This window comes from Antechinus flavipes, chromosome 3, assembly GCF_016432865.1.
Source record: "Antechinus flavipes isolate AdamAnt ecotype Samford, QLD, Australia chromosome 3, AdamAnt_v2, whole genome shotgun sequence".
NCBI classification, from domain to species: domain Eukaryota; kingdom Metazoa; phylum Chordata; class Mammalia; order Dasyuromorphia; family Dasyuridae; genus Antechinus; species Antechinus flavipes.
This window is the reverse complement of record NC_067400.1, coordinates 255,244,710-255,259,074: the sequence shown is the minus strand read 5'-3', so window position 1 is coordinate 255,259,074 and position 14,365 is coordinate 255,244,710. Positions and strand designations below refer to the sequence as shown.

Here is a 14,365-nt window from a genome sequence, read left to right as displayed (position 1 = left end):
CAAAATTTCAGAAGTTATTTGGACCAAACCGAATGCACAAAAAAAGAAATTCATGCTGGCAGTGACAATAAAAGAACTGTGGGACCAATTTTCAAGATGGTATTTTTTTAAAGCGATTATGAGGACATCAGAACTAATTATCCATGTTTCTAACTTTCTCTTATGATCAAAAACTTAAGAAAATGATATATATGTAAAAATTTGGCTCTAGTTCATGAAATGAGCAGGGAAAAGGAAGACTTTTGCAGATATTTTTGTTAGTGGGTCTCTTTAATTATCTCACAAAACTGACTTAAATATAGAGAAAATTACAAGAATTTTCCTTCCCCTTTTTCACTGCCACATTATCAAGATCCTAAGACTCCTTTAATGTGATAAGCTCAACAACGTACACTGGGAAAAACAAATGAATTAAAAATATTTTTTGCCAGACTTATTATGTAGAATTATATGGACAGACTCTCCAACATCTGCTAAATCTAAAACTTAGTAAAACAGCAGGACAAATGGCATTTGGAAAATTTTGCAGTATCTTCCTAATATAAATACATTTTTTTGTAACCACCTGTCTTTGACTATTGATACTGAATGGCTCCAAACAAGGCAATCTCTAAAGAATCAAAATTGTGGGTTATATATATAAGGCATGGTAGAAAAGGAAAAAAAAAAAAAAGAAATACTTGTTAAGTGAAAAAATAAAATAAAATCAAAGATTAAAAAAATAAAAGGCAAGGTAGGCAAGAAGTAGGAACTAGAATAACAGCAATGACAATTAAAACATAAAATGCTATACTAAAGACAATATCCAAGAAATGTATGATCAGGCAAGAAGATAGGCAGGACATATAGTAAGAACAAAAGCCCAAATAGAAGTCTAAGAGCTACACTAGAACCCATCAATTTTTTTTAACATGTGTGTACACACACACATTCTCTCTTTCTCTCTCTCCTCCCCCCCCTCCCTGAATTCCATAGACAAAAACTGTAGAGGATGAGAAAGCATTTGTGCCAACTGTGTGAGAATACCCATGCTAACAAGATGACTATGGTTGCTAAAAATGTATGGTTCATTTATTAGCATCTTAATGAGATTACTACTCTATTAAAATGTTACCTATTTCCTCTGCTATTTTTTGCCGCTGTGACTTTTCTTTGACAGAGAAAACTATTCGACGCTTTTCGTCATCATCATCATCATCACTGGCATCATTTTCATCTTCTCGAACAAGGCGGCCTTTACCAGGTTCATGATCATGAGGTGCAAAATCACCAAGTTCTCGAGCCATCTGACGTTTCTTCCTAGCAGCATGAATAAAAGCAGCATCTGGGATTTCCCCTAAAAACAAATACTTGTTTTCTAAATATAATTTGGCTTCCATGTTAGAGTTCAATCAAAACAAAACAAACTGAATGGCAAGTAATTATTATGAAAAAGCTCTGTCCTGCAGAAGAGAAAATGGACTTCCCTGCTTTGTAGAAGTAGGGCAATTATGGGTTTAAAACATTATATCATTGATTAGTTTTGTTGAGCTGCTTTCTTCCCCCTTCTTTTAAAAACAATTTTTATTACAAGCTAAACTAGCTAAAAAAACAGGGAAGGATATTTGAAAATGATCTTTTAAAAGAAATCAATTAAAAAGGTATTTTTTCTTTTAATTGAGGAGCACCTGACTATGAATTTGTTTGAGAATGTTAGTACAGGATCAAGGAGCAGGGAGTTAGCATAAAGGGTAGAATAGGATAAAATAAAGACTATGGCAACAGCTTTTAAAACTGATTATGTTACTACAAATTGTTTAAGAGGTTTTACCCAAAAGGGAAATAAACAAACTTAAGGTTCTTAGTGATTTGCCAAAATTTAAAAACAATAGTTTTAAAAAGACAGTTGAATACCGCTTATAAGTTTCAGAACTGGGCTAAAGTGATGATGTTTAGATGTTAACATGTATATGGCTAAATTGGAATTCTGACTTCTCTTGGACAAAGAAGAAAGGTAATCAATTTTCAAGTAATTCTATGCTTACATTTATTCAAGTTATACATAACCTCCTTCTGTACAGATAAAATTTGCAACATGCACATTATTTTGGAAAAACCTTAGTGGTTCCCCCACCCCCATCTAGAAATGAGACTACAATCTTCTGTATTACATCTACTTCTAAGCAACGTTACAAAAAATAAACTGATTGCAACGCTGTCTTCTCCTTCAGAAAATAGAGATCTCAAGCAACCTGTCGTAGGTCACTCTACAATTGACATGCTAATTTGGCATTATCAATTTTTTGTAAGTACATACCTGGACGTAAAACATTCAAAGAAGACAGAGCATTTGAAAAAGTTCCACCAACTTTTGGCTTTTCTTCTTCCTTCTCACTCTCCACTTCCATTTCTTCTTCACCATGTTCACAAATAATAGCCCCATCTTCAAGATTTGGATCCTTAGGCTGCCCTAATTTGTCCAAAGGCTGTTCAGCTGAAGGAAAAAAAGAATTCTAAAAAGATACGTTTCCTCACCCCAAATTTCATTATCAGAAATACAATCAGAGGAGGAAAAAAGATGTACTGAAGGAAAAGGATTTCCTTACTGAACTATGTATGCTTTGAGAATTTCTAAATCCTCCTATCTCCATTGCCCTCTAGGATATGTGCAGATTTACCTTGAATACCAAGTTAATATTTTCATACACTCCATTTTTATTATGTATTTTGCCCTTTACCTAAAATTTTGGATGAAAGTTGTTCATCCTCCCTAATGACTATTAAAGAATGTTTTAGCACAATGCCCTGCATATAGCAGGTGCTTAATAAATGTTTATTGAGAGCTGATCTGATTTGTTCAATTCTTGGTAAACTGACTATTGATTAGGTTTGACTAACTCAAAGAATCCCTTAAACAGTATTAAAAATGATCCTTTTTAGCTCAAGTGGGTGAACATAGAGGTATAGTATAAATAACTTTGACTTCCTCATAAAATTCTAGAATTTGAAGCAATTGGCTGTCTATGACAAGGTGAATAAGCTCCAAAAGTCTTTAAAAATTGAGTCTTTCTCAAGTATATGTTTTATGGATTTAAAAACCATATGGTTTTCATTCATTTTTTTCTAATTTGAAGAACAATCATTTGTAATAAAACACCTATAAGGCAATTGGAAGAATTCTAGACTTGGTGTCAGAAGATTTGTATTTGAATTCCTTCTTTTTTAACATTTTTTAATTCTAATTGAAAGTCATTTCACTCCCAAAGCCTCAATTTCATCATCTATAATAGGATAGTGCTGGACTAGAGTATAAGTTCTTATTCTTTTATTGTGTTATAATCTACCTTTTTCGCAATATGATAAAGTCTATGGAATTCTAATCAGATTGTTTTTAAATAAAAGACAGTCTTAACAAAGAAAATCAATTAAATTGTAAATTATCAATATTTTTAAAAATTATTTTCTACACCCTAAATTAAGAATCCCTAAACTAGATGAATTTAAGGTTCTTTCCAGTTCTAACCTATGACTCTAAGACCTATATTATGAGTTGAGAAGTCCTAGCAGGAGGTGTTAAGCAACAGACATCTAGTAATCTACAAACTAGATATCCACTTCTACTTATCAAGTCTTATGTGTACCTTCTTCAGTCAAGCCTGGGACAGCTTGCCTACACAAGCATCAATGCTTCTTTCTCAGCCATTTATGATCCCTGTGCTAGAAGCCAGACTATTATTTAATCTCCTTACCCAGGACAACTGTTATAATCTTTGTTCTGAGAAGATTTCTAAGGAGATGAATATAATGCTATTACACTTAATATTTTAAGCAGTGAAAAATTTAAAAATCTGATGTACAGCTAATGTAAGCAATTAATATACACAAAAAATTATCCATAACAACAAAAGATCTTTTTTAAATTTTCATCTCCACAACTATTTAACTCTTTCCAAATTTCCCCTCTACTTCAAGAAAAATCGACATTAACACTCCCTTTCATACACTCTTCATAGTAGGCAGGGTGGGGATGAGGAGAAGGAGGCACAAAAAGAGGATCTATTTTGCTGCTGGGCCCAGACAGCTTAGGAGGAGCAAGTCACGACATCACTTTCCTGATATCATGGTCCTCTTCAAAAATAAAGGACAAAAAAACACCATTGGTACTAGTAGTATCTGCCTCACTGGGGACCCAACTGCCCAATTCCTGTTGAGCAATGAAGCTCACTCACTCATTCCTTCCTTTTTCCTTTCCTCTTTCCCTTCCTCCTCTTCCTCTGTCCACAAAGAATCACTCTTGCATGTGGGTGCTCTGCCCAAAGCAATATAAAATTTGATTTTTCAAACCTAGCAAAATATCTTGGGTTTTTAGGTTTTTAGGCTACATTTCTCTTTCAAGAAGCAAGCCTTAAAACCCAAATTATTGTGGTTCTCACTGATTGGCCAATAATAGGTCCCAATCCAAGCCTCTTCTAGTTATAGTTTTGAGCTCAGAGTGAGTGTAAATAGCAATTATTTCTGTTTTGGCCAGAAACCTGAGGATCTGCTGGGATTGATTTTGTTTTTTGACTAAGTAAAAGAAGCCATTCTTTCTCAAATTTCTCACCCAGCCTTAATCACTGAATAGACATGGTCTATTAGACAACAGATTAAAAAAGCTAAGGTGTTCCACTGCATTTCTAACCTTCTTCAGCCATCCTGATCTATATCTAGCTACTGAATCCAATGCTCTTGCAAGTCATGATATCACCTTCCTGATGTTATGGTCCTCTTCAAGAACAAGGGACAAGCAAATACACCAGATAAAGTGGCCTATTTGAGATTTCCTATATATAACATTTCATCTTGTCATCATGGCTGGAATATTCTTCCTCTTCAATGCCAACTCTTAAGATCTCTAGATTCATTTAAGGTTGAATTCTGGTATTCCTTTCTACTGGAAGCCTTTTCTGATGACTGGCAGCTGTTAGTGCCATCTTCTGGGCCCCCAAAAGATTACTTTTATGTACTCTGTAGATAGCTTTCTGTATGTGTGTATATATATATATATATACACACACACATACGTATATGTATGTGTGTATATATATATATATATATATACACACATATATATAAAGTATATATATATATATACACTTTATCACCCAAATAGAAAGTTGCTTAAAACATGGATCCAATTTTTAAAATCATCAGTTCTTAATTATACTTTGCAAATAACAACCATTTAAATGCTTACTGAATTGAACTGGCTCCAGGTTATCCTACACGCATTATCTGGCTTATCTTCCTCAGAGACTTATTTATACCCATTCTCTTCTCCAGTCTCAGAAAGAGGTATACCTCTTTTAATTCCATTATTTTCTTTCATCTTTGAAATCTTGCTCTATCTCTTATACTTATCCATCCTCCTTAGCATTTTTCATCTCCTTTTTTAAAACTATGAACATATATATGACTCTGCTGTTTCATCTAGGCCAAGAGTCCTTAAGCTTTTTTGTGTGTTATAGACTCCTGTAGTCTGATAAAGTCTGTGGATCCCTTCTCAGAATATTTGCTGGCTACATTCATAATTTAAGGGTAGAGATTAAGGAAAATAAAGATATACTTTATTTCTTATCTTAAAGTTCATAGATCTCTTGGAAATCTATACACTGATCCAAGAATTCCACGTTAAGGATTCTTGCTCTGTTCTTTTCCTCTTCTGTTCTTTTTTTAAAAAATTTCTCAAATAACCACTTTACACCTGTCACATACCATTTACTCTCTCAACAGCTACTTCATTTTATAATCGCCAGGGCCAAAACTACAATTGTTATTTAAAATGTTAGCAATAACAACGATCAAATTTGATGATCTCCTCATATAGAAGCCATCCTCATAAGAAACACACATGGGGTGGGGGTAGGGGGATAGGATAGCAAGGTAGCGCAGTGGATAGAGCACCAGTGCTGAAGTCAGGGGGACCTAAGTTCAAATCTGACCTCAGACACTTAATACTTCCTAGCTTTGTGACCCTGGGCAAGTCACTTAACCCCAATTGTTTCATCAAAAAAAAAAAAAAGAAAAAAGAAAAAAGAAAAAAGAAAAAACAAAACACACACACATATAGTCCAATAAAATAAATCAATACATTGATCATGTCTTAGAATACATCTCAATATGCTTCTCTCCTCCATTACCCCTATTCTCAAGCGCTGGGAGATATGATTGGTTATCCAGGCAGAATCTTCCTTCCCATGCTACCAGCACCTACTACCTTCCTCATATCAATAAAATAAATCAATACATTGATCATGTCTTAGAATACATCTCAATATGCTTCTCTCCTCCATTACCCCTCTTCTTAAGCGCTGGGAGATATGATTGGTTATCCAGGCAGAATCTTCCTTCCCATGCTACCAGCACCTACTACCTTCCTCATATCAGCATCACTTTAGCCTCATGCTACCCTACTACTCTCCCCTTTAATCATATCCTATGGATCTCCATTCCATTGTTTCAAAATTGATTTTTATAGATCTCTTCCTCTCATCTTCCATTCATCTTGCAATTATTAAGAAAGATCTGTATCCTCATATTCATCAAAAATATTGTATCCCTGGCTATCTTCTCCAATAGTATCTTTTCTTATGTTTTTTCAACATCCTGAGTCACAAAGAAAAATAATTTTGTATGTTTTTCACTGCCTTTCCTTACCATCAATCCGAAACCTCAGATTCACTCCACCTAGTTACACTAGTCAATCCAGATCTTGATGGCTATTCTCTAATAGCTTCTAGATTCCTTTCTCTTCTTTCTCAAGGAGTTCTACATATGATTTACATTTGACTCCACCTTAATCTCTTTCCATTCTTAAGAACCTCAATTTAACATGCTACCATTATTCAAATATTTCTGCTTCCTAGTTCATAAACAAAAGCTCATGATTTATTGTGCACCTTTGTTTCACTTCAGCCAAAGGGTTAGGTCATACTTTGACCTAATTATTACCCTCAAGTGTTTCACTCCACATTGGACTGTAATGAATTTACTTTATGTTCTATTTTATTTCATAACTTTAATTGTTCATGTTGTTTCCCCTTTTAGATTTTAGTTTAATTTAGTTCTACATTGCTAGAAATGTGTTTTACAATTTTTTTTTTTTTTGCCACTACTTAGCATGCCACATAATAAGGGCTTAATTAATAGTTTACTGACTCTTCAACTTTATACTTCATACTATATCAATATTTTGCTATTCTTTCCTCTGCTAATTCCTCAGAGGAAGAGATAGCCCTTTTCCTGGCCAGTGCCAAAATTCTCTACTTCTACATCTTATTCCATCCCTTCTTGTCTCCTCTTCTGCCCCTTCATTCATTCCTTCTCTTCCTAATTTTTAATTTCTCCTTTTTCTCTGGATTCTTCTTTGCTGCACTTAAACATATTCAGATAACCCCAATTGTTTTAAAATTTTTTTTACCTTATTCTAATATCCATATCTAGCTTCTTCTATTTTCCATTGCCAACCTCCCTGAAAAAGCTCTCTACATTTGTTGCTTTCTCTTTTTTACTTCTCATTAACTTCTTAACCTCTCAAAGCTAGACGTTTACCCATTACACAACAAAAAACTCTTTACAAGGTCACCAAAGATCTTATCTATATTCTATTTGGTCATATCTTCCCTGACTCCTTCCTATTATTTGAATGTATAGACCATGCTCTCATTCTAATAATTCTCACCTACTAAGGTTTTTATCACTTTGTCACTGTAACCCTCCTACCAATCTGACAGATTTTTTTCAGTCCCTCTTGCAAAGTAATTCACCTCCATTAGTGAGCATTCACTAAGTTCTGTCATAAGCCTCCTCTTTTTTCTCAGTTGGTGATTTCATCAGCTTCCATGTATTCACATATCCTCATGAAGATGCATTAAAAAAATAAAATTTGGAAATTGGAAAGTTGAAATATCAACTTGAAATTCAAAATCACCTCTGCACATATCTCCTGTAAAGGGAAGAGGGAAAAATGAAGGGAACTAAGGTGTCAATCTTCTGTTTTCACATCACAATTATTTCTGACTGAGATAGGTGAGATAATGCCATAGAAATGAAAAAATCCTAGTGACAAAGATTTAATATTTTCTTTAACTAGACACATTATGAATTCATAACTATATAATAAACCTATTTTATTGGAAAGAAGTTCCCCCCAAATTATTTCACATTCATTGAATATCCAAACTATGCAGTCATTATATTATATTCTTTTCTATTTACCGTCAGCTGATGAATTGAGTTCTGTCTTAACCTTTGATTTTTCAAGATCTTCTTTATATTCCTTCTTAAGTAGTTTTACTATTTTTTTGCTATAACTTGATTTCTTCACTTTAAAAACTTCTTCAGTTTCTTTAAAAAGAGAAAATATTTATGTAAGACATCTATATTTGTCATATTCAAAACTGCCAAATATTACATTCAATTTACAAAAACCAAAATACTCAGATTAATTATTATACACTGCAATCATTAACCCCTTCTGAAACTGCTTTGACTCTCTCACTCACTTGGAACTCCAAAGGAATAAATGTGATTTCTAGTCTTCTCCTTTCTCCCCTTTTCCCCCTCCTCCTTCCCCTCAATAAAGAGTTAATTTTGTAAATTTTCTATATTACTTTCAAGCTGTTATGCTATTGAAGATAAAATAAACTGAAACAACAAAGCATTTTAACATTCCAAATAGTAAAACTTTTAAATATTTTTAATAACTCAAAAGTCTGTCAATTAATTCACTTTTAGCTTAAGGTATTTCAAAGGGAGTCCAACATTCCATGGCATATCAACTTTGTTTAAAAATTTGGGATATTCTAGCAAAAAAAGGGGAGGGGGAACTCTTTTAACTTAATACATATATCACCCTAAAGTTTGCAAAAACCACTTACAAAAATTTCATTTAATTGTAGAAAAAGCAGTCTCTAGCTCAAAGAAATCCTGCCCTCAAAAATACAAAGCAACAAAAGACTCAACAGAAAGAAAAACTGGCATCTCCATTTTATATAAAGCGACTGTCATTATCCTTATGTATTTCCAGGAATCAGAAATTCATTTCACTACTGGCCTATCAGATGCACTTGGACAAATTCGTTTTAAAAAAAAAAGTAAAGAAAAAATAATAGGAAGGTTTTATGAGCTCCCTTTAACTTTTCATGGATTCTTCCTCATTTAAGGAAAAGAAAAAAAAGTGCACAGATCTATATTTCTATCAAAACTATTCCTTTTCGTGACATTATGATTTTTTTTTCCTTTTCTGGTCTCCAATGGACCATCCACACCAGGCTACTGCTGCACTAAGCACCAGCTGGGAAGATGTAGAGGCCGATAACTTCTCCCGAGGAGCGGAGCTAAAATGTAGCCTTTCTTCTTCGAGGTGGGGATATTTAGGAAACAAGGACAAAATTCATCTGGGGAGGGGGAAGGGGGGGATCTGTCACGTTCCCGAGGGGACACGAGGCAAAGAAGCAGGAGGGCGCTCGGTATGAGTGTCTGGGGGAGGGGCGAGGGAAAGGAGGGGGTGTCAGGAAAGCCTGGATCCCCCCCAATGCCCGCAGGAGTTGGGGATCCCCGGAGCGCCCCCCGAAGGCGGAGCCGGTCGGGAGCTGAGGCGCCGGCGGCAGGGATGGCGGTTACCTTCTTCTTCATCCTGGAAGCTCAACAGGCTGGCCCGGGGCGCCTCTTTGTTCTCCCGCGGCCTCTTGCGCGGCTTTAGGCCGTTGCCCTGTTCTGCACTGGCCGGGAAGCCGGGCCCAGCGTCAGCCCCCGGGCCAAGTAACAGCGAAGCGGAAGAGGAGGAGAGGAGCGGCGGGCCGGGGGCCAGGGGGGACGACTGGAGCTCGCCGCCGGGGGCCCTGTCCCCGGCGCCCGACTCCTCCCCCCCACCCGGCGGCAGCAGCGCCGGCGCCTCCTGGTCCTCATCGCGTTCCCGCTCCTCCTCCTCCGAGTCGTTCCGCTTGCGCACGTTCACCCGCCGGGCCTTGCGGAACATCGCCGCTACGGAGGTGGCAGTGGCGCCCACCGACACAGCGTCCGGGGGACCTCGGCCTTCACACGCCGCGGCACCGAGCGCAGAGCCCAATACGGCGCAGGCGCCCACTCCGAGCTCTCGGTGCTCCTCCTCCCCAACCCGCGCACAAGCAGGCCGAAAGCCCGGCTCCCCGCGGGACAGGCACTTTAGTCTTCTGCCCCCTGCCGGCCCGGAAGACTCAAAGGTGGTAAAGAAGCCGAAAACTTCGCGTTCGACAACAGGGAGCACCATAGAGATGAAGGGAACGTGCGGCTAGAAAGTCACGGCCTGCTCTCTGGCCTACAGGATCGATGGTCAGACGTCACATGGTCTTGTCTCCCACCTCGCGCCCTGAGAGGAGAAGAGGAGAACCGGTGGGGATTTGTAATCTGGCAGAAGAGACTAGGACCTCAGAATGGACTGCAGCGGTCTACTTTGGGGGGAGCTGGGGAACAGTTGAAGCTGCTACCGACGGAGCTTTTTATTTTGTTTTTTTTTGGACCCATCCCTGAGAATAGAAAGCTATTTTAAAATTATAATTTATTTTTAAACTACCAAAAACCTGCTTTCTCTCTCTTCCATCCCAACCTCTGCCCTCCTCCCCTCTTTTGCTACGTTTTCTTGTAGGCAGATGAGTCCTTGACTTACTTGCACAATTTTTGATTGGTTTATTTGCTCCCCCACCCTCACCTCCAATAAGAAAATGAACTGAACGACAAAAGCATGGTGGTAGGAAATACAGGGTGCCTCAAAGCTGGCCCAGAGAGCTAAAGAAGTGCTGGATTTCATTGTCAGAAGACTTGGGTTCAAATTCCAGTTCCTCTTGGTTGTGATCATGAGCAAGTCCCAGCACCCTGATGTGAAAGTGAAGTATTGATAGAATATGAGTTTTTGAAGACATCTTTTGACCTTTACCTATTTTTAGTTTGAAGTCCAAGAAGCCTTTGTTAGTAATTTTATCTTGATTAAGTTTCTATGACTGAAGTATTTCGGTGGCTAAGATTAGAAGCTCGTTTCAAAACTGACACAACCTCTGTCCTCTAAATTGTTGACACATTCCCAAGACCTTTTAACCTTTACCCAAGAGAAACATTTCTAGTATTGCAGTGGATAAAGCACTGGATCAGTAGGTATAAATTCAGTCTTAGATACTAGCTTTGTAATTCTGGATAAGTTCCTTAACTGTACATTGCCTCAGTTTCCTTATCTGTGAAATGAGGATAGTAAAAGCACCTTTGTCTCAGAGGAGTTGTGAGAATAAAAATGAGATAATATAAATTTGTAAAGCCTTTTTTGTTGTTGCAAACCTTAAAGTGATACATAAATGCTTTCCAGTTATTTATTTGGAGGCAGATTAAATGAGAAGGGAAGAAGTTTTGGGGGGAAAAAAGGACTTTTTTTTCCTATGTTAACATGCATTACCTTCTCTTTCTATAATCCTTTCTTCTCCCCCATTGGAAAAGAGAAAAACAACCATGTGACAAATATACATAGTCAAACAACAAATTCCTATTTTCATTTTGCATCTCTTTCATCAGTGCTCTGGAATCACAGAGGGTTGTTACATTGATGTGAGTTCTTACTCTTTCAAAGTTGATATTGTGTAAATTGTTTTGGTTTTGTTCACTTGACTAAATAGTTTCTCTGAAAATTTTTGTCATTTTCTAATGGCATAGTAGAATTCTGTGATGTTCATATACTATACTCAAATTGATGGTTGATTTACTTACAATTTTTGTATAAAAAGATCTGCTAAACTAGGCATTGATCAACACCTAACACCCTATGCAAAGATAAGGTCAAAATGGATTCATGTTTTAGACATAAAAAGTGATAATATTGGCAAATTAGGAGAACAAGGGATAATCTCCATCTCAGATCTGTGGAGAAGGAAGGAATTTATGGTCAAAGATGAAGTAGAGATAATTATGAAATGCAAAATGAATAATTTTGATTATATAAAATTTAAATTTTTTTTGTACAAACTGAATCAGTGCAGTGAAGATTAGAAGGGAAACAGTAAATTGGGAAAAAATTTTAACATCCAAGGACTCTGATAAAGGCCTCATTTCTAAAATATATAGAGAATTGACTCAAATTTATAAGAATATAAGCCTTCTCCAACCGATAAATGGTCAAAGACTATGAACAGACAATTTTCAGATGAAGAAATCAAAATCATTTCTAGTCATGAAAAATCCTCTAAATCACTATTGGAGAAATGCAATTTAAGGCAACTCTGCAATACCACTATATACTTCTCAGATTGGCTAAAATGAAAGGAAAAATAAAGATAAATTGAAGAGGATGTGATAAAACTAGGACACTGATACTTTGTTGGTGGAGTTGTGAAGAGATCCAACCATTCTGGAGAGCAATTTGGTACTGCCCAAAAGGCACTGCATACCCATTGATTCAGCAATGTTTCTACTGGTCCTGTATCATAAAGAAATCATAAAAGAGGGAAAGGGACCCACATGTGCAAAAAATGTTTGTAGCAGCCCATTTTATGGTGACAAGAAACTGGAAACTGAATGGCTGCCCATCAGTTGGGTATTACTGAATAAGTTACAGTATATGAATGCAATGGAATATTATTGTTATATAAGAAACTATCAGCAGGATGATTTCAGAAAGACCTGGAGAATCTTGCATGAACTGATGCTAAGTGAAATGAATAGAACCAAGAAAGCATTATACATAGCAACAACAAGATTATATGATAATCAACTGTGATGGATGTGGCTCTTTTCAACTATGAGGTGAGTCAGGCCAATTCCAATAGGCTTGTAATGGAGAGAGTCATTTGCATTCAGAAAAGGGACTATGGAATCTGAATGTGATCACAAGATAGTATTTTCACCTATTTTGTTGTTTGCTTTTTTCCTTTCTCACTTTTTTCCTTTTTTATCTAATTTTTCTTATGCAGCATGATAAATATGGAAATATGTTCAAGAAGAATTGCACATGTTTAACCTGTATTGGATTACTTTCTCTCTAAGGCAGGAGGAAAGTGGGGAAGAGGGAGAAAAATATGAAACACAAGGTTTTCCAAGTGTGAATGTTGAAAACTATCTTTGTATTTTGAAAATAAAAAATGTATAAAAAATAAAAAGCTTCTATAAATATTTTTGTGCATATAGGTCCTTTTCCTTTTTTCTTTGATGAATTTTGCTTAGGCTGAATATTGGTATCTATGAGTCAAAGGATATTCATAGTTCAGTAACATTTGGGGAATAATTGTAGTTCCAGGTTGTTTACCAATTCAAGGTTTATGAATGTACCTATGCCCTCTTTTTTAAAACTAGGTCTCCCTAGCTTGTCCCAGCTAGATATATATGAGCCACTCAATAGCCTGATGTCAAATCTTATCAGCACAGAAGCTTTATTCTGCTCCATTTTTTTCTGACCTTGGCTGATTTCTTCCCTCCTTATACAATCTAGTGGTTCTTCTCTCTTCTCAGTTCACCATGGTAGTATCTGACCTTGTTCAGACATATGATCAGATTTTCCCCTATTACATTTTAGAACTGAACTTATGTTCTCCCAGCCTCACTCTCCCCAGCATCAGGAACTAAAGACATAGGCCACTATCCCTGCAAGTTATTTGTTTTCCTGGAGCCTCTAATGTGTATAATTTTCCGTTTTAGGGTTATAAGGTTGAATCTCAAAATTATTTTAATTTGTATTTCTTTAATACTAATTTGAAGCATTTTTTTCATATGGCTTTAAGAACTTCCTATTCATATCTTTTCACCATTATCAATTGAGGAATGCAAGCCATTCTTTTCTGTATGGCTCTACTTGTATTTTTTTGTGCAGTTATTATTTTCTTTGATGAGCCTCAGCTTTTAATATTTTGTAATTTTTCTTCATTGTTTTTGGGATTTTCCTCTCTTACTAATGTCTCCTACCACTGTTTCTGAGGTGGAATTTTGTGTTAGAATTAGGCACTGCAGACTCCCACATTCTTGGGTGAGCATGGTAGTCTCAATCTTGTTTCTGTTACTACTGCAGCACTGAATTGAGTGGGTAGGACTAAGCCCCTACTCCTACTCCTACTCCTCCAAAAGACCCGACTTTGGGATTTGTCTCCTCATGACCTATCATAGATTTTGGTTTTAGCTCCTCTGTCTCCACCTCTTTCTGTCTGCAATTTAACTCTCTCCACAAACACCTAACTGTCCCTATTGGGTATTGTAGATTTTACTAGCAATAGGCAATTCTTACAAGGCCCCTAGTCTTGGGGTTTGCCCAGTTGCTTCCTACACATGTTACTTGTGATGCCTCCAATAGAGTTATATTCAGTTTATTTATAAGGTTCCCCAGTACTGAGACTGCCTGTGCATT

At 36.6% G+C, this 14,365-nt stretch overlaps 1 protein-coding gene across 1 annotated transcript in view; it reads right to left on the bottom strand.

The window, feature by feature from the left end:
* Positions 1-13,129, bottom strand: part of PAXBP1 (PAX3 and PAX7 binding protein 1) — a 40,679-nt gene extending 27,550 nt beyond the window's left edge. Inside the window, exons 1-4 of the mRNA XM_051984957.1 lie at positions 9,643-13,129; positions 8,236-8,364; positions 2,297-2,473; positions 1,115-1,336 (exon numbers count right to left, since the gene is read on the bottom strand). Coding sequence (XP_051840917.1) covers positions 1,115-1,336; positions 2,297-2,473; positions 8,236-8,364; positions 9,643-10,267 — 1,153 coding nt within the window. The 5' untranslated portion in view covers positions 10,268-13,129. The remainder of the gene's footprint in view (positions 1-1,114; positions 1,337-2,296; positions 2,474-8,235; positions 8,365-9,642) is intronic.
* Positions 13,130-14,365: the final 1,236 nt, after the last annotated feature.